Raw genomic sequence first — 23848 nt, 5'->3', positions numbered from 1 at the left:
TACAGAAAAATTTCACTGTGGTAACAATCATTGTACAATTTTTCGAATCTAAAACCAAACATTTATGCAAGTGTTCGCAAAATGGTTTAATCGCAATTTTTGAAATTAAAAAAAAAATGACAACACAAGTTATATTTCTTTGATTAGAGTTTAAAGTCGAGCCTTTAAAGTTGTCCAAATGAAATCCTTAGCAAAAAAGAAATTAAGTTGTGATATATTTACGGTAGGAAATTTACTAAAAAATCTTCATGGAATGTGATCTTTACTTAATATCCTAATGATTTTTGGCATAAAAGAAAAATCAATAATTTTGACCAATACAATGTATTTGTAATGTATCTCTTTTCCCATTTAAAATATAATAGAAATCACTTATGATTGTTTTACTGTGATAACAATTGTTAGTGTACAACCAAACATTGTTTCCAAAAATAAAATAATTTTGAGTGATTTCTACACTAGAATATTAAAATGAAATAGATACTAGAATGAAACCGGAACAGATTAATGCCCAACACAGCTCATTATTGACATTTATTTACACCTGGAAAAAAAATATACTTGTCCTTCGTGACGGTTACAGAACATTGAAATAACTTCTATTGAAAAGCTACTGTGCGTCACATGGTTACAGGTGAAAAAAACATTAGTGGTTAATGGTGTGATAGAAAAATATTGTTTATGCTGGAACATCTCGGTGTACACGGTTGCTTGGTTTACAAAAATCTTCCTTTTCTATTCATATAATTCTATAATAATCACCATGGCATCAAATAAAACATCCGGTACAGTAACTACCGATTACAAATGAGCAGATCAAAAATACAGATGTTACAAAATATCCGTCAGTATAACAAACAGGCATCGTGTCAAAAGCTATTCGTTATTCTTCTGTTAGAATATACCTCTATAAAATTCAAGCATGTTAAAATAGGTTTGTTCTTCAAATATAAAACACCAGTGGTTGTCCAACAACCAGTTTTCACAGGTTTGCACCATGTGCATGAAAGAAACTACATCCAAAACGCATCCCATGATTCTCTGGTGTGACAACACAGAGCCAGCATCCTCTATAATAAAGCATTCATATGGATCAGATGTGTGTGACAGTCTTTGGTCGCTCACCGCTTTGTCTTTCAAGCTCAAGGCATCAACAGAAAGGTTGCATTTCCATCTAAAATATCCACCATGCATTTACTTCCCGGAATATGACCAGTTGTGATGCACAAGCCAAAAAAATGGGTTTTTATGAGCCATGGTCATGCACAGTTTGAATAGAAACATCAAGAATATCGTTTTCTTGCTCATGACACGCGACAGATAAAGTGCATCAAGCTCTTTCTCAAGGTCAAACAAAATCATTTAAAATGCATTTCATCCCGTCACGTGACAGTAAAGCGTTGCAAAACTACACTCTTGGTCCTAAAAGAGATGCAAAGCCATTCAAATCAAACCAATCAGAAAACGAAAGGCACGAGAAACTGCAAAACAAACCATTTTCACCTCTATAGCTCAAGCGAGTGTGTTTGAAGACTATATGTGTGGAAGTACACAGTACAGTGTTGTTTTCTGAACGCCGATGTGTATGTGACGTGGGAACCGAAGGAAGACCACAATCTCAGTGCATTGACGCTGATGATGATGATGATAAAATAACTAGACTAGTTCTGTCAGGTCAGGTCAGTGAAGGTGGAAAGAAAAGGAAAAGACAACGCCTATTTTCCCTTTTGTGGTTTGGTTAGTCAGTTTATGAGTTAAAATACAAATAAATACACATATAAAACTGCACTGGTGTTTGCTGGGTTTGTCTTCATTATGAGAGTTAATTAATGCCAGACACCGGTGATAATGTGCTTATCGATGAAATCTATTCAGACTAGTGTCTCTTCATCATCAGTTCTAGGTTAGTAGTGTGGGTCTCTGTAAAACAGACCTGTTATTGCAATATTACATCAGTGAACATGATTCAAAACATCACCAAAACATTTCCAGGGAATGTTTCGCCCCAAAATATAATTGAAAAAATATATTGTATAAATAAAAGCCCATTTTCTTCTTCTCTGTATCATTGCATTATAACTTGATTTAAAGAAAATAAAATACTGAAGTATTTACCAATTATTTTTTACAATACTTATTATTATTTTCCATGACAGTTCTCATTACGGCTTCATAACTTGATTTAAAAAAGGCATAATTACTGAAATAATATTTCACAAATTTATACTTCAATATGTCATTCTGTTAAAATTCAATTTGTTGCATTATAGTAATGATAATTAAGGAAATGTTTAAATGTCATGCAAATACCACAATGTAAAAAAAATAAAAAATTTAATTCCATGAAAAGAAATGTAATTGAAAACTCAGTGGTCATTAATTAGCATGAAAATATAAAACTGAATTACAGCAATGTAACAAATTTCATTGTGACAGAATTTACAGATTTACATTGTGAAATGTTGAATTGTTAAATATTTCAGTAATTGTATTGCTGTTTTTTACCTCATTAAATTATGCAATAATGAGAATTATCATTATTAGAAAAAACAAAAAACAATATATATACAGACACACACACACGTACATATATACTTGTATGTATGTATATTTATACACACACACGTATGTATATGTATGTCTGTATGTATATATATATATATATATATATATGTATAAACACACACACACACACACACACAGGAAGGAGAAAATCCTGATTATAACCGAAACAATGCCACTGTGTTAATATATATATCAGGCTTCAAATAGGCTTAATTTTCTTTACGCAAAATAAAAGGTCCTAATTTTGGGGTGAAATATGACCTGGGCATGTTCTTGACTTATGAAGCAGATCTGAAGTTCTTCCTCCAGACGTTCACTGATCTCTATTCAGACCCGGCTCTCTCGTCCCTGACAGCATCTTCATGTTTAAAAGCAAAGGGAAGGGTTAATCTCACACGGTGAGACGTACAGCATAAAGACTCCGAATGTGTCCTCGACATGCGTCTGTCATTCTGCCATCATTCACACCTCTCACGTTCGGGCACAGTCACTTCCTGTGCGGTTTGGCAATGCCAGCATTGTCTGTTCAAGGGTAGCAGATTTAGCAAACGCTCCGCTCTGGTCTGTGAGAGCGGGCTGGGGGTCAGGGGCTCGGAGGTTTGTGTAGGATGCCCTGCAGGTCCTCTGGAAGAGACAGGATGATGCTCTCGATATGGGCCTGCAGTTTGGGTAGAGTTCCTGGTTTGACAGGAAGCTGATCTTTCTCGGCCTGAGTCTGAGACACAAGATGGAAAAGCAACATAAGCAACATATACAGTGAAATAAATGTATGCAATCAATGTACACACTGTACATTCTTTTTTACAAAGTTGTAAATAAAAACTAATATTATTGGAGTAACATCCAATAAAAAAAAATAAAATAAAATAAAAAAAAAAACATTTAATTCAATTACTTGCCATTCTTTGTAATTGAAAAGTACAAGTAATTTCTGAGCGAAACTGTTTCCTACAATGAAAATCTTTTTTATTTTTATTTTTAAACAAAGACAAAATACAATTTCAGTATTTCTACCTCAAAATCTTCAGGTTTAGTTAAATGTTTACTTGCCTTTTCTTAGTAATTAATTGTTGAATTTATTATCAATCTGAGCTAAATAGTTTCCAACACTGTAAAAAATTATTTTTCAAACCTGTAAAAGATTTTCACAAGAAAATACAATTTTCAGTCTTTCTACTTCAAAATGTTCATGTTAGATTCAGTGTGTTACTTGCCATTTCTTTGTAATTAATTGTGAAATTCTCAAGCAATTTGAGTGAAAATGTTTCCTACGTTGTACACTTTATAGTTCTAGAAAAAAAATTAATAAAGCATGTTTTACCAAAAATAAAACTTAAAAAATGATGTTTAGTTCAGTTACTTGCGGTTTCTTTGTGAAATTTACTTGCAATTTCTAAATGAAATAGTAAAATACTAATGTAAAAAAAGTAAATGAAAAATGTCAAAGATTATTTTTTTAGAAGAAAATACGATTTTCAGTCTTTCTACTACAAAATTTCACATTTAATTCAACGCTATTTGCGGTTTCTTTTTTATTTCTGAGTGAAAATCATCTGTACACCATTGTTTTTCAGTGCATGTGATAAAAGCTATTTTTCCAACCAAAGCTGTGAATTAAATTGGAATATCGAATAAAATATTGCAAACAAAGCCCAGTTTCCTTTCCATGTTTTCAAGGCAACCACATCTTCACTTCCTGTGAAACTGGGGTAAAATATCAGTTATTAAATAATAAGTTGAAACAACCAGGCATGCATGCAAGACTTTTTTCCTACATATTACATTTCATGAGACGTGAAAAGAAATTATGTCACGAAATGTTTCATTGGGATTCGTAAATGTTAATTGTGTGAGACGATTCTGCGATGTAATGAAACCAAACCAGATTTGTCTCAAGCATTTCAAAACAGTGTTTTAGATAGAGTGCAATGAGATTGGGTATCAGGACTAAACGTCAGCATGTATATGAGCTTGTTTCTTCATCAGATCTGAAGCCATTTAACATTACTGTGATGTTTTTATCAGCTGTTTAGACTCTCATTCTGACGGCACCCATTCACTCCAGAGCATCCATTGATGAGACACTGATGCAATGCTACATTTCTCCAAACCTGATGAAGAAACAAACGCATCTACATCCCAGATGACCTGAGAGTGAGCACATATTCAGCATATTTTTAATTTTTGGATGCACCATTCCTCTAAAGCACAGTCCTCACCAGTTTCTCCTTGAGTTTGAGCACCAGGTCGACCGTCTCCACCTCGGTGTGTTTCTGTATCCGCAGCTGCAGGTCTTCCTCACACAGCGCCTCCAGATGAAGAGCTTCCAGCTTCTGCATCATCTCCTTCCTGCGGTTCCTGAACCAGCCGTCGAAGTTCGGAGACCTCAGGAATTGCCTGTTTGGAAACATTAAAGTCTCTTCATGCTCTCAAAAATACAGTGAAAAGACCAATATTGTGTAATATATAGAAGAGTTCTTGAATAAATGTGCACCTGTAGAGGCCGATCCAGTCTCCTTTGAGTCGTGAGGTGAGCTGAGGTCCGGCCTTCTCCAGCGTCTTCATAAACTCCTCCTGGCTGAACGGCCGCAGCTGCGGGGGATTCTGGGAAACGAGACGAGGCATGGTGAGCATTCATTAAAGTAGCAAAATCTATTCATTTCAAAAGGAAAATATCTGGAGAGAAGAAATCTGTCTTACTTTCCAGGGAGAGATGCTCTTCTGTAAAGGCATCAGACTGGCCACATAACGCTCCTGCAATAATATTAACATTATTATTATATTAAATCTTCAGTTTACTGTTCATTACAGCATGCATTTATCAGGTATTCAAGATATATTCAGAATAACAGATATATTTTACCATTTATATATTATTGCATTATTTTTTTTGACTTTCAGTTTACATTTTAAAAAATTTGTCATGTGCTTCTTTATCATTTTTATGTGTTTTTAAATATTTCTATATAGTTTAATTTCTATTTCAAGTTTATTTTTTATTAATTTTAGTATTTATTTCATATAGTTGCAAAGGCAGCATTACTAAATTTTGTTATCGTTTAAAAAAAAAAAAGTATGCAATATTTATGTTTTATTTTATTTCGGCTTTATTTCAAATCAACAATAGCAATTTGAACAGTTTTAGTTCATGTACATGTAAACGGCATCATGTAATTGATTTTGCATGCAAAGAAACGTTCCTACCAGTGGTATGATGAAACTCTGTGTGAGCTCCAGGAAATATCGACGCAGAATTGCATTCTGGGCCGCTGAGGGGCGCTTCTGCTGGACTCCCTGATGTTAACCGTAGAAGTACTAAATTAATAGATGCGCTTGAATGTTTTAGCAGTGATTTAGTAGACTAGAGAGACACTCACCTTCTGCAGCTGCTTGATAATGTCCTCGTCTTTGTTCAGGAAGGGTTTATATGCAGTGTAGACACCTGAGAGCAGACGCAGAGACCCTCACATACTCCTCACAGAAACATTTCTTTATCTGCTTTTACTAGATCTGATTGACTGTATGAACACGAAACAGAAGAAACTTGAAGGAGTTCATTTGAAGCACTCACCAGGTTTTGAGTCCAACGTCTTCAGATTTTTTAGCTTCTTCACTTTCATTTGTTTGGCCATCTCACCTTTCAAAAGATAAAGAACGAAGTCACACATCACTGTCTCATTCCACATGCAGTTAGATGATAGTTGAAGTCAGAACCTGCTTGCTTCATGTCTCCGATCCGGATGATGTGAGGCCAGTGCTGGAGTGTTTTGGCAAAAAATGGGTTTGTAACTCCCAGGATGACCGAAGGCCTGCAGAAAAACACAACGTACGGTTAAGAGAGAGCTACTTCCTGTCTGAACTCCAGAAATATCCTCCTCCATCGATCTGAGCGCAGAACAGCATCTCATCCGTCATACCATCACTAATCATGACACTGATTGAATTACATACGGTGTTTGTATTTTATATATATATATATGTGTGTGTGTGTGTGTGTGTGTGCGTGTGTGTGTGTGTGTGTGTGTGTGTGTATATATATATATATGTATATATATATATATATATATATATATATAGTGCTATCATATTATTAATCACATCAAAAATAATTTTAAAAATTGTTTGCAATATATGCATGTGTATAGTGTATATTTATTATGCATATATTAAATACACACATACACAGTATATATTTTGAGAATTTTAAATGCATGTAAATTTATATATTTATACTCTTCCTACATATATATATATATATATATATATATATAGAAAAACCTCAGTCATCCAATTTCTTTTTCACACATGAGATCTTTCACACACGGTTTACTTACGGCGCTTGTGTTCGAGTGGTGTATTCCTTAAACTCACTGTCGTGAATGGTGAAGTACGGCCGGAAATCACTGCTGTAGCGCAGAGGAGAGATACAGCTGCACAGAGACAGAGAGGGCTCTAGAAGTCAGCATCTGCTCTTTTATTGGTCAAGAATATTTGTGTGGCCTCTGGAGTCTCTATATCACACACATCACGTGACTTCAGACTCATCTAGCTGGCTTCTTCAAGGTCGACTACAGCGTGTGACTCTGGAAACATTCAGCTTCCAGAAACTCCAGAAAACACTGCTCTGCTGTTCATCACTGCACTACACCCTGTGCTTGGACGCTCACCGAATCTGGACTTTTTAGCACAATGTCTGAGGGATACATATCTAGAATTCTTTGGAATAGATTTTAAATAATAGAATTGCATTAAAATGCAATATACTTCTATTATCAGCTGACAGCATTATCCAATCTCTCAAATTTAAAACACACAAAGGAAGACCTGATGAAGGACGGTTGTTTGACTCCTGTGCACGTCTAGAGTTCACTCGTCACCAATATGCATTTCTAAAAACATTTCATGTGCAATCACAGAGAAACATGATGTTGATCATATAAAAGAGATTATTTTTAATGCAGAGTAGCAAACATTCAGTGTCATATCAAATGCTAGACAGCTGCAGGCATACAGAGATGTGATTGGTTATTTTAGTGTTATTTTAGTATTAATGATATACTATTTTGTTTAGTTACTTATTTTATTTTATTAATATTTAGATAATTTTATATGCATACATGTTGTTTAATTTTGGTATAATGTAATTTATAATATAATTCAGTTTCAGTTTTGTCATTTTTTCTTTTTATTCTTTCATTTTATTATAATTTATAATATAATTTTATTATATTTTTAAACTATTTTTACATTTTAGTGCATCAATTTAAACTAAATTAAAATGAGTTCAACAACTTTTCTTCTTATTTTTTTAATTTCAGTAAAATTTTATTTCAACAAAATATTTTTTATGATGTTACTTCTATAGAATGATCTTATTCCATTAATTATCAATAGTGATTATTTATTCAAAATGTAAGTGCTGTTTTACAAACGCTAGCTAGAAGAGGCCACACATGACAGAGATTTGAACAGTTACAAGAGGTAAAATCACTATAACACCACCTCTCATGGATTACATGGCTTACTATTTTATTATTATTATTATTATTATTTGGCGTACCTGACCAGTGCCAACACAGTGTCTGAAGATTCTGCCGGTGAAGGAGCCATAACCACCAACGCTTCACCGAGCAACACGAGCTCCCATAACATCTGAATATGAAAAAACACTGGATGGAAACACCTGCAACATAACAAACAATGAAAACATTATGGAAAATGGAAATGAAAAGGTTTTTTTTTTTTACACCAAAATAAGTGAAATTTGGAGGAAATTTGGAGTCGTAGTAAACAATTTATGACCAATACACTAAAGTTCAAAAATTTGATATTGAAATGCATGCTTTTATATGCATTAAATCGATCAAACAAATAAATAATAAATAAGAGCAAATAAATGTTGCTCTTTTGAATTTTATAATCATCAAATAATCCTAATAAACAAAAGGTATCATGATATCCACAAAATATGAAGCAGCACAATTGTTTATATAACTATAGATTATAATTTCTTGATTATAATCAGAAATGTAAATCAGTAAATCAGCATATTATTCTGATTTCTGAAGATCATGTGACACTTGAAGACTGGAGTAATGATGCTGAAAATTCAGCTGCGCATCACAGAAATAAATTATATTTTAAAACTTATTCTCATAGAAGACTCCTATTAAATCTTAAAACTTCTTACACGATATTGCTGTTTTTTTATTAAATAAATGCAGCAGCCTTGGTGAGCAGAAGAGACTTCTAGTGCACGTGCACTTCTCTCAGCCACCAACAGGAGGCTCCAGAGGACAAGCAATGAACAAATGCAGCCCAAATATGACTTCTAGTACAATATGTACCAGTCACACAAGCACACAATAAACATGCTTTACCTGAAGAGATCCACTTCATGGACGGTGGGCAGAATGATGGACACCAGACTGTCGCTCTGTGAATAAAAGATTCGATTCATCACATGAGAGCAAACTGATGTGACCCCAGTGAACATAACACAACACATCAGAAGCAGGAGATTCATACCGGCGCGGACTGGACGAGCTGAGACGTTCCAGGCTTGTCGTAACACGTGGGGATGCGCAGCTGAGGAGAGCAGAAAGATATTCACACACTGAGCTGATATCTTACAGAGAAAGAAAAGAGCAGTTTACCTTCATGACCACACCCATGATGGGGAGCGCAAGGATCTTCCCCGGACACGGCGTGGGCCAGCGGTCAATGTCATTACACGCTTTACACACAAAAAAAAAAAACATTCAAGTGTCTGCTGAATGACAAGGTGACATCATCAATCCAATATCATCGATGCACAGATTTCGGCAAAAAATAAAAAAACCAAGATTAGGCAACATTATATACAGAACGTACACATTTTATATTGGAGGAATGTTGCAATGCAGTAACTATGATATTCTGAGCTCTGTTACATGTTACAAGTTATTATGCAGTAGCTGTGTAGTATTCTGAGTTGTTGTTACATGTTGCTACGTAGTTGGCAAGGTGTTACGCAGTTGCTAGGGAAGAGTGAGTCAACGTTGCATGTTGCTACGCAGCTGCTAAGGTGTTTCGTGGTTACTAAGGTGTACAGAGTTGTTGCTGCATGTTGCTACGCAGCTGGAAGGGTGTTACGCAGTTGCTAAGGAGCTGTGAGACATTGTTGCATGTTGCTATGCAGCTGCTAAAGTGTTCTGAGTTGTTTTTATGTTGCTATGCAGTTGCTAAGCGGTTCCGATTTGTTGTTGCTATGGTTATTAAGGTGTTCTGAGTTATTGTTGAACATTTATATGCAGTTGCTAAGTAGTTCTGAGTTGTTTGTTGCCATGTGGTTGCAAAGGTGTTCAGATTTGTTGTTACAAGTTGTTGTGGTTACTAAGGTGTTCTGAGTTGTTGCACGTTGCTATGCAGTTGCTAAGGAGTTCTGAGTTGTTTGTTGCTATGCGGTTGCTAAGGGGTTCCGATTTGTTGTTACAAGTTGTTGTGGTTACTAAGGTGTTCTGAGTTGTTGCACGTTGCTATGCAGTTGCTAAGGAGTTCTGAGTTGTTTGTTGCTATGTGGTTGCTAAGGTGTTCTGAGTTTGTTGCTATGTGGTTGCTAAGGTGTTCCACATTGTTGTATGTTGCTATGCAGTTACTAAGATATTCAGAGGTTGTTGTTGCATGTTGCTATAACTTAGTAGTTCTGAGTTGTTTGTTGCCATGCGGTTGCTAAGGGGTTCAGATTTGTTGTTACAAGTTGTTGTGGTTTCTAAGGTGTTCTGAGTTGTTGCACGTTGCTATGCAGTTGCTAAGGAGTTCTGAGTTGTTTGTTGCTATGTGGTTGCTAAGGTGTTCCACATTGTTGTATGTTGCTATGCAGTTACTAAGATATTCAGAGGTTGTTGTTGCATGTTGCTATGCAATAACTTAGCAGTTCTGAGTTGTTTGTTGCCATGTGGTTGCTAAGGGGTTCCGATTTGTTGTTACAAGTTGTTGTGGTTACTAAGGTGTTCTGAGTTGTTGTTAGTTTCTATGCAGTTGCTAAGGTGTTCCACATTGTTGTTTGTTTATATGCTGTATGCAGTTGCCAAGGTGGTTTTCTGTGTGTTGCTATGCAGTTGCTAGGTGCATGACATTCTGGTGCCAAGATATGGCGGGGAAGACAGTGTTGTTTGTGGTTGCCAGAGTTTATTAGAAAAGTAAACTGAATGTTCCTAACCTTAAACGTGAGCCACTGTAGTAATGAAGGCTGCTTTAGCAAAAACACTTCAAATTGTTACCACCATAACTGTTGGTTTTACAGTCTGCAGTCCATGATTTCAGGACTCACCGGCCTCTAAACACGGCTCCTGTTTCTCAAAGTATTCTGGGGCAATCAGCTTCAGCAAAGAGTGGAAAAAGGTCACGTAGGGCAGCTTGCTGATGAGGACCAGAGACTGGAGGAGAGAAACACACACACACATGCATACACGATGAGAGAAATGTCACAAAGCTCAAAAACCTTCCCGAGATCCAGGCATAAACAACAGATCTCTTAAAGGAATAATTCGGCTATGATGTTCCATAGCACAAAAAATTGCTACTATGCAGTACCTTCACTATTGTATGTATTTGAATATGGTGCATTAAGTACCTTTATGACACATAAATGGTGAATTTTGTAATTTCAGGAGCTTGGCAGCCCCAAAATTGTTGCCATATGTATTTTTTTACTGAGTATCACATTTGATACATGGCTTATATAGTATGATATAAGTGAGAATATAGAGGAAATCAGTACAGCAAAAATATGCAATTCAGTGCAGATGCTGATATTTATAATGGCCAAAGATTGATGAAATTCTAATGCTTGTATTGTAAATCAGTGGGACTACTTTCATAAAATTATATAAATATCAGTATATCATTCTATATCTAACACTAGTGCTGGGTGGTTTGACCAAAAATGTATATACAGTTTTTTTTTTTTAAATTATACTGGTTTTCCGGTGACTGTTTTTATTTTTCATGCATAATCAGGTGTACAATGCATTTTCTGCTAGTTGATATTCCAAGACGTGCTTGCGGCTAAGGTGCTGGAGCAAATTGCTCGTGTTGCCGCCTTTGGCGACAATTTTAGCCCGACAGCACTTGCATAAAATGGATATTATATATGCATAATCTGCCTGCAGTGCATATGAGGTCCGCAGCACGGACTCATTGTGCTTTCACACAGGACGTGTTTGCAGTCCGCTACTTATCCGCGTCTGTGTAGTCTAGTCAACAAACACAACATTTGTTCATTGTTTTGGTTTCATATCATGTAAAAAAATATATATATTTTTATCAAAGAACTTTTATCACAGAACAGTAACAATCTTTCATATAGACATTAGTTTAAACTCAATAAATAATTATTCATGCATTTTACTTCTAGGTTTGTATAATAAGCTGCTCAAGCAAGCGGCAAAAAATTTAAACACATAATTATTCTACTTTTCTTGTTAAAATATTTAAAATTAAAACACCACAGACAGAAACAGTCTCGTGCATTTTGCATTTAAATCTTTATCACAAGCAATCCCACGGGTTGAGTTGTTAAATACACCGGTATGGCGGTATATTAAAAAATAACATTGTAACGAAAATATACACCGGTTTTCGGTATGAACCGGTTTACCGCCCAGCACTATCTAACACTGTATGCTTTAGCTGGTGATATTTAAATGTTTAGTTTTATGATTAAAATGAAATGCAATTCAATGAATAAAGATTGCATGCAACAAGTTTTTAAAAAAGTTTTGATCATGGTGATTATTCGAATTTTGAGCATCAAATATTCGTATAGGCTTCATAGGGTTAATGACCACGTTTACATTTTTCATGTTTGCTCAAATGCATATGAAGCCAGTAGGGAGTGGTAAGGATCTAGAGTAAGCACTGCTTCTGTTAGTAAAGAAAACAAGCTGGGTTGTGTCCGTTCATGTCACTAACAACAACGTTTTATTGAAGCGCTGTGCATCCCCTCAAGAATTGCATTAGAAGCCACAGAGGAACAAAAGCCCCAGAAAGCTCCGGTGTCATAGGTGTCGAAATAATCACGGTCTTCAAAATTAACGAGAATTAAAGGCTCCCGAAAAGTTCCAGATCTCCGCCTCTATTTTTAGGGTGTGAACAAGGTTTGCGGGTGATAGATCAGACTCACACTTCTGTTGCGGTGATGTTGGGACTTGTTCACTGCTGCGCTTCATCTTAGCTGGGGGCATTTTCAGTTTTAATGTGGGAACCAAAACAAAGCCAAAAAACGTTTAAAGCTCTTTTCTGTCTAAAAACTACACTGGACTTTGCTCAAATCACTACAACACACCACTCGACCATTTAGAGAAGAGGACAGGAACATAATGGGGAAATACTCTCACATTAAAAAACAAGAGTGAATCCTCCAAATTATCATTTTGTGTGTTTATGGAACAAAACTTGCGCCAGTCATGATTTTTGACCAAATTAAGATTAAAGTGATAAGTTATGTTCAGTTATTTTAACCACACCACCATTGACTGTTTGTTTATGTTTGGGAAAGCTGCTTTGAAGGGCATGCTTTTGAAGTGTTGCCATGTTCATTTATTATAAGCGCCTTTGGGTTTATTGACTGAGCTCGGCTTATAAAACAATCCGGTTCATCGAGTTAATAAAGTAAGCAGGAGCAGGTCACAATAATTAGTTCTTATTTTCAATATTTAGCTGTTTAGCTTATGTGCTTGTTTGTATTTTCTGGCAAGATCTGGCAACGCTGAATCGAGCTGTACCTAGTTGCCGCCTACAAAACAGAGACACGAACCTGATATGTATTTAAATACTGTATGTCATAAGGGATAGTTCACCCAAAAATGAAAATTTGCTGTTAATTTTTTCACCCTCAGGCCATTTAAGATTCTTCAGCAGAACAGTATAAAAACCTTTGTCATTTAGGATTCGTGAAATGCAAGTAATTGGCTACAGCCGCTTGAGAATAAAAAAAAAAGCTTATACAGGTAAGACAAAATTAACACCCACAATATATTAAGGTCTTATGAAGTGAAACAATCAGTCTGTGCAAGAAAAAGTTTGTTCATGTAAAAAGGCAACCACGGTTTAAGAAAAAAAAAAATTCTATATGATGGAAGTCAATGGGGACCAACATCTTCAAAATATATTATTTTGTGTTCAGCAGAAAAAAAGAAAAAATTCATTTAAATTCATCTTATAATAAAATTTAATTCAACAAATAATGGCAGAATAGTCATTTTAGGGTGAACTTTCCCTTTTAGCAACCAAATTTAACAGCATTTTGCATGCAGCCAACATTGTAGAAGTTATAATATGCACTAAAGGGTCAGGAATTAGCTCTTGGGTGGATAAGACTTCCCTGGAAACGCCAGAAGCGTCCTGCATGTTAAAACAAATACCACTTTAAATACATCAGCTGTCCGATCAACATGAGACTTTAGGTTCATGTGAGAAATAAATCGTCATAGTCGTACCTTCTGAAAGTAGCCTCTCTTGAGCGACTTGTCTCGCACCTGTCTGAAGTACACATACCCGTAGTAACAGCCCTGATCTCTCTAATGAAAGAGGAAAACAAGCACATTTCATATTAGTAATAGCAGAAGTATTTCAGATAAGGGCAGGTTCTGCTTCATTAACAGGATCGGTTATGATTTATAGGTTGATGTCGACGTCCTCAGCACTGACCTTGAGACAGACCGGTGCATCCCGGTCGAAGTGGTCGAGGAAACATCCGAGTGACGACTTCCTGTCTGCGGCCTGCCGGAAACGGAAGCAGAACTGTGTGTCCCCGAGACAACCTGAGCAGAGACACGACGGTCAGGTTTATCTGCAAAACTAGCAGCTTGAATCAAGGCCATTTTCTGATGTGCTTGTTTTTTCTAAAACAAACGAGACTTCTGCCAGAATATTTAGGCTGCCAAATCAGTCCAAATCTCTGGGAAATAAACTTAAAAACAGAAAATAAAGTTTACATCACAGTAATATCAGCTAAACCACACTTGAAATCACTTGTTTGAAGGCACTTTTGTTGTTGAGAGTATTAATTGTGGGGACAATGACATAAATTTTCTTTTCGATTACCACAAATATTTCCAATATACCAAAAAATGTATTACATTTAAAATGTGTAACATTTGTATTTACATTTTTGTTTTTCCACAACACAAAAATAACACTAAAAACCTACTGGAAACCAACACATTTAAAAACAACAACAACAACAAATAAACATAAGTTTGAAGTCACGTGGTCTTAAAACATTTATAAATCACTTCATGAACTCTCATTTAATCACTATGAATAACAAAGAGTTCAATTTATAAAAAAAAAATCAAAATTAATCAAAACAAATACAAAATAAATAATAGCATATAAAATACATGATTAATAACGTAATATAATATAACTCTGAATAAAAGCTTCAGGTGTAAAAGAAATACAAAATAGTAACATGTATTATATTATTAATAATACAATTAAATATAATAATTTAAACTATCAGTAAATCACAGAACACCAACCTTCAGATGTAAAAAATAAATTACAAAAATAAACAAAAATAAAATGCATTATATAATTAATAATTAAACAAAATATTAACTCAGTAAATCGCTATAAATAACACAAAGCTTCAGACCTCAAATAATAAATAAATACAATTATGATAAAATAAAATTATATTATAATTATTAAAAATGTAATGTATATATGACACCCACAAAAAATTGGACACAGATGGAAAATCCATAAATTAAGTAAGTATTTTGTGATTATTCCTCCATCACTTGTGAAGTCTTCAGGACGAGCGACTGATCCAGTTCAGACCAGCACAGCCGTGTTTGTCTCTATTTGAGTGATGTGTGTGGGCCACAGGAACGAGGAAGGTGGTTTGTGTGAGTGTGAAACCGGATTACTGGCTCTATCTATGGGCTGTGAATGATGGATTAGCTCATGCTCTCAGTTAACCCTTTCCTCAACACTACAGGAGTCTATAAAAAGCAGCGTTTACACAACAGGCTATTCCTGCTGAATGAACATCCTTCAGATACATGCTCGTTACATCCTGTATCTAGAAAACCATTTCAATAATCAAACACAATCATTTAATAATTACGCTTTAATCAATAACTAAGGCTACATGCAAGATCATGGACAACATTAAAGAATGATGAATAGTAGTTTTCAGTTTTTTTTTTACATAGATACACATACTTCTATTCACACTATTTTTTAATATCAGGTCTATCCAGAAATGTACGGCATAAAGAAAATTATAGTGCAGAATGGCTCGTTCAAAAATTTAATTTTTATCAAAGAACACTGAAGACAGAAAAATATATAGGCTACATTTGACCAATTAAGGCTATTATAGTTAACTAAAATTAAAACAAAAAAAAATAGTGACGTAAAATAAACTATGCATTAAATAAAATACGGAAACATTTAATTTCAACTAGTTGCAACAACATTTCTCATTTTAAATCTGTTTAACTTTATGTACTAAAATAATTAAAACGAGAAATTGGAAAAAAAAAATATATATATATATATATATATATATATATATATATATATATATATATATATATATATATATATATATATATACTAAAGTACATATATATAGTACACTAAAACAAGCTAAAATTTAAATGAAAATGAAAACTGAAGAGAAAATTAAAAATGAATGAAAGCCAAAGACAGAAATAAAAATTCAAAATATTAATAAAATTATATTAGTATGTCAATGCAGCTAAAATAACAATATGACAATTATTTTATTACAGGGTGACATTTTTATACTTTATTAAAAAAATCAGTTCTTCTAAAAAAAATAAGAATGCACATTTTCTTTAAATTACAAAATAGTCACGCTTGTGATGTCAGCCATTAACATTTGAAATACTGCTATTGACAATTTTACAAATGATTCATAACTGAAGTATTAATATTCCCACCACAAGCTCCAGTTGAATGCACTTGCAGCTTTCTACACTGCAAAAATATTTCATGAAGTTATTGATTTTTGGAGTACACTTTACAAGAAAACACCATTTCAAAATGTCAAGTTTAATGGGTTACATTTTTGTAATTATCTGTGAACTTTACCAGCAATATTTGAGAGAGAATTGTTTCAATACAGTGCACTTCTTACATGAACTCCCAGCCATCATTCTGAGTGAGACGCTCACAGATTTAATGAAAACAACTGAAACAAATGCGAAGTTGGCGAATTGCATGTAATGTGTCACAACAGACGCACTTCTTCACATCACATGGGGCGGCAGGAACTCTGTTGCCACAGCAACTCGCATGCTTTTCCCGCCCTGAGTGGGTCGCCTCACCCACAGCATGCGAGAGAAGACACTAACACACACCACAAATATCCATTCGCACAGCCTGCCCCGCGGACGCCAGCATCCAGACCTCCACGAGGAAAACAGCTCCGGAAACTGATGTCAGAGATAAGAGGCTTCTCAAAACAGCACATGACGATAGCTCGGGCCAATCAATGCAGCAAGGAATCATGGGATACTGGTTGTCCTCTAGTTTGGTTTGGTTAGCAGGTTACATCTGGATTTTTCTATTTTACATCTGTCATACAGACATTTACAACAGGATATCCTGTGGGCGCCGAATGTCTCATCTAAGTGTATTAAGCCCAAAAATGTAAATCAAATGAATAAAAATCAATGCAATACTGTGACTTTACCGAGGTTAATGGATGCCATTAAATGTGTTACACTTAAAATCTTATAATAATAATAATGCAATTTATAATAATAATAATAATAATAATATAATACAATTTAGAGTAGCTGTTTACCATTTTAATATATTTTTAAAATGTAATTTATTTCTGTAATGCAGAGCTGAATTTTCAGCATCATTACTTCAAGCATCAGTGTCACATGATAACTTTTATTATTTATTATTTTTATCCATGTTGAAAAAATTCTATATATATATATATATATATATATATATATATATATATGTATATATATATATATATATATATATATATATATATATATATATATATATATATTTATTATTATTATTATTATTTTTTTTTTTTATGGAATCCATGATACATTTATTTAATATTAAAATATTTACTGTCATTTTTAATCAATTTTCAATTTATTGTTTCATATAAATAAATAAAAACAAACAAAAAAAACAGTAAAATAGGTTCCTTCAACATTCAGTGTAAGATAGATAGATATATATATATATATATATATATATATATATATATATATATATATATATATATATATATATATATATATATAAATTAAACAACAAACTTACTCTGACCGGTACTTATTTTATATAAAGAAATTGTTTATTTTAATATATTATATTTAAATGATTAAAAACTTCCCGCTGACAAATGGGAAAAAACTTAAAAGACAGCGGCAACAATTTGTAAAGAGCTAAAAATACAATTAATTTACATTTTTAGACTTCACTGTGATCCTTAAATAGAGTCTTTAAATGTAATTGAATGATTCTTGTTCTAAAACAGATAGATATGTATATGAACAATTGTTATATGAACACTAAATGCTGTTTTCTCTGTAAATAATTGTTAAAAAGTATGACAGCCATTATTTTTGCACTGAAAATAATTTTTTTGAATAGGACACATTCCAATTTATACATACATATATGTATATTTATGTTTATGATAAGATGGCTTTACTAGTTTGTATAATATGATGCAATAAGACACCTGTAGGACAGTGTATTGTATTGTAGGAGAGCTGAAGTCTACTCATACATCAGGTTCTCCAGTTTCAGAAAGATGAACAGGATCAATATCACACCAGGAGATTCACTAGAATAAGAGCGTCTGCGTATTTACAGCGTCATTAACAGGACTGTCCTGTAATCTTCAAATCCTGCTCCTCCTCGTTTGTACCGCATCGCTATTAATAACCCGAGTTTATTACAAACTAAAGTAACACGCCGAGCTGAATCTGTGAGGATCAGAGATGCCACTTTCATCACAGCTGATACTGTTGAAAACAACCCCGACTGCTCGGTTTACAGTTTTGATGAATGCTGAACACTTGTTCCAGATAAGCAAAGCTGTTAACGCCAAATGCAAAACATTCAAACTAATCTTCTTTATGAAAAAGGAAAATAATAATGATGCTTCCCCTTGTTTCACATCAAAATCCAGCCACATATTTGTTTACAATTGTTTTGTCTTGTAAACAGTTCTTGGTCTGTGCAGATTTCTCTCCTGATTCAGACCAGACAACTTTAAAAATGTTAAAATGCCTTAATGATAGATTTGTTTCTTGCGAAAACACAGCTTTTTGCTTCAAAAGATGTTAACTGATGAACTGGAGTGGTTGTGTATTACTGTGATGTTTTTATCAGCTGTTTGGACTCTCATTCTGACGGCACCCATTCACCGCATTTCTTTCTGAATGTGCATGTGGGGTTGCTGCTGGAGGGAGATGTCAAACTCTCATTCCACACAAATTAACGGGTCATAGCACTCATTCAGATGAATTACAATGCTCTTAATCAAACCTTAACTGCAGGAAAATACACTACGACTGTGCTGCTTAATCACAACACAGACATTTTGAGCACTAATAATACTCATGTTCAATATAAAAAGTGATCACATTTTACATCAGGCTTCATAAACACATTAAACATAATCAATCTGAAAAATGCTTCTGACATGGTCACCGAATAAACTTACTCTCCGTTAGCTTTCAGCTTACCGTATGATCTAAGACTATACCTTTAAGAGTCAAAAATGGTAAAAGTTTAGGCTATGTATGTTTAAATCTGCAGCCGATAAACATCTGTGGCTGTGCATTCAACTGTTTATTATTTACAACAGATATTGGAAGAACCTTAAAAACATCTGTAATGAGGAAATGCAGTTTACCTGAATTGGAGTCGGGGAATGACAGATAGCATATACTTGTTTTCTGAAATGAGAAAAACAAAAAACCACTAAGTACCTTAAAACTGACCAGCTCAATCTATGGTTGAAACTAGCAGGATAATGTAAAACAACAGTTACCTCTTTTTCAGTGAGTTTGGAGTGGTGCGGGTAAATCACCTGAAGCGAAAAACAAAAACAAAAGATGCACTTTTTTTTTTGCATTCCACAATCAAAGCCATAAATGAAAATATTTTTATGCACAAATATTTAATAGCTACTGAAAGCTTTCAGACATATTGATCACAACACAAAGGATCAGACACGGTAACAATAAAATAAAAATAAGCAAAATCATACAAAAAAAAAATGCAATAAAATAACTAGGACATATGAGTTCCCATCTAGCCGGATTTGTGTGTGTATAAATATACATATACATATATATATACACATACATATTTATATATACGTACATATAATAATATATATTATTTTTGATGACTCAACTACTTTTGTTAGCCACTGATGCTAGCAGGTTTCCGTTGACTTCCACACAGTTAGCCACCTAGCTAGCAGTCCAACTCACAGATGAAAACTAAACAGACACTTCAATCTATATTTGTACTAATATGACAATCTGCTGTAACGTTACCTCCACAGCTTGACCGAGCTCCAGATCGAAGCCGACCACACAGATACAGTGCAGCCAGGAGGAGAAGCGGTCCCACGGCAGCAGTAGCGGCTCCTCTAGCGCTGGAGGCCCATCGACGGGCATCTCCTCCGCCGGAGACACTCTCAGAGTATCTTCCGGCTCCTCGAGCTGTTCTTCCAGTACTTCAGAGCCCTGAAAGGCCATGGCGATACCCTCCGTTCGGTCCAGGGGTGATCGGACTCGGTTTATTGGTGAAAGCTGGAGGAACTTGAGCTGTACAAACGCGTCCAGGGAGAAAGGGGCGGGCTTGCGTCAACAGCGTGCTTGCGTCAAAAGCGAAGTCAAGATTTTCACGGGAGCGCGCACGCAAAAACGGTGTCTCATTACTAGGTTGATGAGTTCGTTTTTTATCTTTTACTGTCTATGGTTTTTATAAAGTCTATGTCTATGGTTCGGATGGTAGAAATGTATGTATTTGATGCTTTTTTTTTCAGAATGACATTTTGTAATGTAAAGAACAATAGGCTGCTACACTATGCAATTATATATTTTATTACAAAAATGCCATATATATATAGCAACCCCCAAGGCTAATTGTTTAGTGTAATTTGGCCAATAAACATAAATTATGACTATAGTATAGAATGAGAAAAACTTATAATGCTTTTCAAATTCATCTTTGCATGATTAAGTTTAATGTCATTTATTTAATCTGATATTAAAATTCTTAGGTCAAATGTGGTTTTGTTTTATCTCAGGACTATTGTAGTTGTAAATTTCTGTGGCACACTTGTTAAAAATAATAACATAGTAGGATCTGTTGTCTATTTTCAATCAAATGAACAGAGCGGAATGGAGTTCATAGTGGCCTAGCACTGAACGTTTAGCTGCCACTGAACCACACCATTGTTTGCATATATATGTTCCAACAGTGATCACTTAATTACTTCTTATGCTTACTTCTTATGCGTCATATTAAGAACCAAGACAAAGCAATTGGATTAGCTTGAGCAAGACATTAGAGTCAAATCAACACACTCCATTTGGTATGACAGATGTTCAGTGTAATTTAGTCCACAGTCTCCAAGTCCAAACAGAGGGACAGGGGGTGGAGTTAGCTTTGAAACCCTCTCCTCATTTCTTTAATTTCATTTAATTTCATTTCATTGAAACAAAAATACTTTCCAGGGATTATTTTTAACTCCATAAATATCTTGTATGTTTACCGGGAGCCTAGAAGTACCTTCCAAAGGCTTTGATTTTGCCAATATGCATTTGTTTTGTGTTTTCTCAGTTTGCTAAGTGAGCTGTTTGGTCAATGAATATTAAGTAAACTCTTCATGTTTGTAATCTTTAGGTGCTCAATGGACTTTTTAAATGAATAAATTGGACCAGATAGTGAAGGAACTCCTTCAGATCAGTGCTGATTTTAAAAGGCAATCCAGCCAGCACCTCATGAATATGGTTTAGAAATTACCATATATTCATAAAGGCTGGGATCATTATAAGATCATAATATGTAGATACAAATGTGAGAATAATAAAAAAGTTTAAACAAACAAACATAGAAACAAATAAATCAATGACAAGTAAAGACACAACAAAGCAGATTAAACATAATAAAATGTAAAAAAAAATTTGTAACACTTTATTTGAAGTTGTTCTTGTTACACATTGCATGCATTAAGTATTTTAAATAACAATAAATTATGCATAATTATGTGCATGTAACCCTAAACCAAACCCTAATCCTAGCCCAAATCTACATGTAGTTAATTAATATTATTCAGTACTTATGTATAATTACACTGTTACAAGGACACCTTCAAATAAAGTGTAACCTATTTTTTTTATAAATACATTTAAATAAAGTGAAAAAAGTACTACAAAAATGAATACAGGACTGAATTTAAATACAAATTAATTGTGTTCGTTTTACCAAGTCATTTATTCGATTATTTAAAGTGAAGTGAAAACGTAAAAGTTTAATTTCATATGTATTTATTTGAATATTTATTTTTTGTCTTACTTACTAAAAAAAGTAAAAATAAAATTGTCCACACATTGGCCACGCCCTCATTAGCGCGTCACGACGGAGTCCCCGCCCCTTTCTCAGTGGTGCGCGAGCCCCGCGGCGGTTTGTGGCCGGTGTGTGTGTTCGTGTGTATGTGTGTATCTCTTCAGGAGGGCGACTTACTTCCAATTATCCTCTCGCACACAACGATTTTCCTCCCGTTTTCAGTGTCCGCGGGAGCGGAGACCTGCACGGATTAGACCAGGACCGTGTGACGGACTTTATTCGTTTGCGAGTTTCTTTTCTGGGGAAATGAATCGCGTCCCTCAGCGAGCTAAGCTAGGTATCGAGCTCCCGAGCTAATACTGGATTTGCGCGAATTCTCTGCGCACGAAAGTTGCACAGACGAAAGAATAACTTCTTCCTCCTGGATAAATTCACCCGGAATTATTTCTAAAGTATCTTTCAGTCCGAGAGGCTTGATAAATAGAAGATAAAGGCCACCGTTAGTTACCTCAGCGAAGCTAACGCGCTAATATGAAGTTAGCCAGCTCTCGCTCTGGTACGCTAGAAAGCGCCCTCCGCGGGGGCGGTTTATAAAGCTTACATGAATTGTGACAGTTTAAAGCTTGTAAATGTCGGGTTGATTAGGTCTTTGCTCTTTTGTTTTCATAGTAAAAGGCTGATCAGTCTTAGGGAGTGGTGGGTTGATGATCTGTCCTGCATACTTGCATACCAAACCCACTCACGTTAATAATCCTAGTTATGGTTTAACATTTGCATTAGTGCGTTTTGTATATAGAAGTCATTGACAGAAACGCATGCCTAACGTCTTATTTTTTTGGGGGGAAGTATAGATTAGTTAGTCCAACAGATTAACTACTAGTATATTAGATTTATTGGCTTGTGTTTTGGTCAGGCCTATGGTTGTGAAGGGGGATGAAGATGAATTGTGTTGGGAACGAGGTGTAGCTGCTCAAGTTGTGGACTGTCAAATAAAAATAAACAATTTTTGTATGGAATTGGGCAGCTGGGTTGGCATCATGGGGGTCTCGCAAGGGGGCATGAAGAAGTCATCTACATAGTGTCTAACTACAATCATTTTGACGTTATGTAGTCAGCAGGAGAGCCTTGTCTAGAGTTTTTCATTAAAAAGATAATTAATTAAAAAGATTGGAGAATTGGAGCAAGAAAGTGGCCAGTCTGGATCAAGAAGCCCTGTCTTTCGTCTCTGGTTGGAGTAGCACTCCCAAGCCATCCTCAATGCCTTCAGCGCTGGCCGTGTTCACCTGTCGCCCGAATTCACACCCGTTTCAGGAACGTCATGTCTACCTGGATGAGCCGGTCAAGATCGGGCGCTCCGTGGCCCGGTGCCGCCCTGCCCAGAACAATGCCACCTTCGACTGCAAGGTGTTGTCCAGGAACCACGCTCTGGTGTGGTTTGACCACAAGACGGGGAAGGTAAGTCGGGTGTTGTAGCTCTTTGCAGGCAGAACAGGTCAGTTTGGCTTTTAAGTCAGCTGCTTGTTTGACATGCAGATGAAAAATGCTCCTCGAGCTGTCTTGATTCATTAGGATTTTCTGTCTACAATAGGCTTACATTCAGTGGTCCCCACCCAGAAGTATTTAGACACTAAAAGCCCCAGTTGGTAACACTTACAATAAAGTTCCATTAATATTCACT

General features: G+C 35.1%; 2 protein-coding genes across 8 annotated transcripts in view; one reads left to right on the top strand and one right to left on the bottom strand.

The window, feature by feature from the left end:
• Positions 1-521: 521 nt before the first annotated feature.
• LOC127968318 (protein DENND6A) lies at positions 522-20492 on the bottom strand. The gene is made up of 19 exons (XM_052569449.1): positions 20151-20492; positions 19637-19675; positions 19499-19541; positions 14257-14369; positions 14046-14126; positions 10877-10982; positions 9222-9301; positions 9094-9153; positions 8946-9001; positions 8126-8248; positions 6900-6995; positions 6280-6374; positions 6137-6202; positions 5943-6007; positions 5770-5859; positions 5266-5319; positions 5060-5169; positions 4785-4962; positions 522-3280 (listed from the first exon to the last, which is right to left on the bottom strand). Exons 1-19 carry the CDS (start codon positions 20352-20354, stop codon positions 3149-3151), a joined length of 1791 nt encoding a protein of 596 aa, XP_052425409.1. The 5' UTR covers positions 20355-20492; the 3' UTR covers positions 522-3148.
• Positions 20493-22273: 1781 nt separating this feature from the next.
• Positions 22274-23848, top strand: part of LOC127968317 (sarcolemmal membrane-associated protein) — a 52060-nt gene continuing 50485 nt past the window's right edge. For 5 of the 7 annotated variants that reach the window (XM_052569446.1, XM_052569444.1, XM_052569442.1 and 2 more), the window contains exon 1: positions 22274-23625. In XM_052569446.1, coding sequence (XP_052425406.1) covers positions 23428-23625 — 198 coding nt within the window. In that variant the 5' untranslated portion in view covers positions 22274-23427. The remainder of the gene's footprint in view (positions 23626-23848) is intronic. The other 2 variants (XM_052569445.1, XM_052569443.1) reach the window with 1 other exon arrangement.

This window comes from Carassius gibelio, chromosome B11, assembly GCF_023724105.1.
Source record: "Carassius gibelio isolate Cgi1373 ecotype wild population from Czech Republic chromosome B11, carGib1.2-hapl.c, whole genome shotgun sequence".
NCBI lineage: Eukaryota > Metazoa > Chordata > Actinopteri > Cypriniformes > Cyprinidae > Carassius > Carassius gibelio.
This window is presented reverse-complemented; position numbering and strand designations above follow the sequence as displayed.

Excerpts from the sequence above, each read along its gene's own strand:
- LOC127968318 (XM_052569449.1), bottom strand. The coding sequence starts at position 20,354 with ATGGCCTTTCAGGGCTCTGAAGTACTGGAAGAACAGCTCGAGGAGCCG. Across the intron at positions 19,542-19,636 it reads CCAAACTCACTGAAAAAGAG|AAAACAAGTATATGCTATCT; the intron begins GTAACTGTTGTT and ends TTCTCATTTCAG. Across the intron at positions 5,320-5,769 it reads AGAGTTTCATCATACCACTG|GAGCGTTATGTGGCCAGTCT; the intron begins GTAGGAACGTTT and ends ATATTATTGCAG.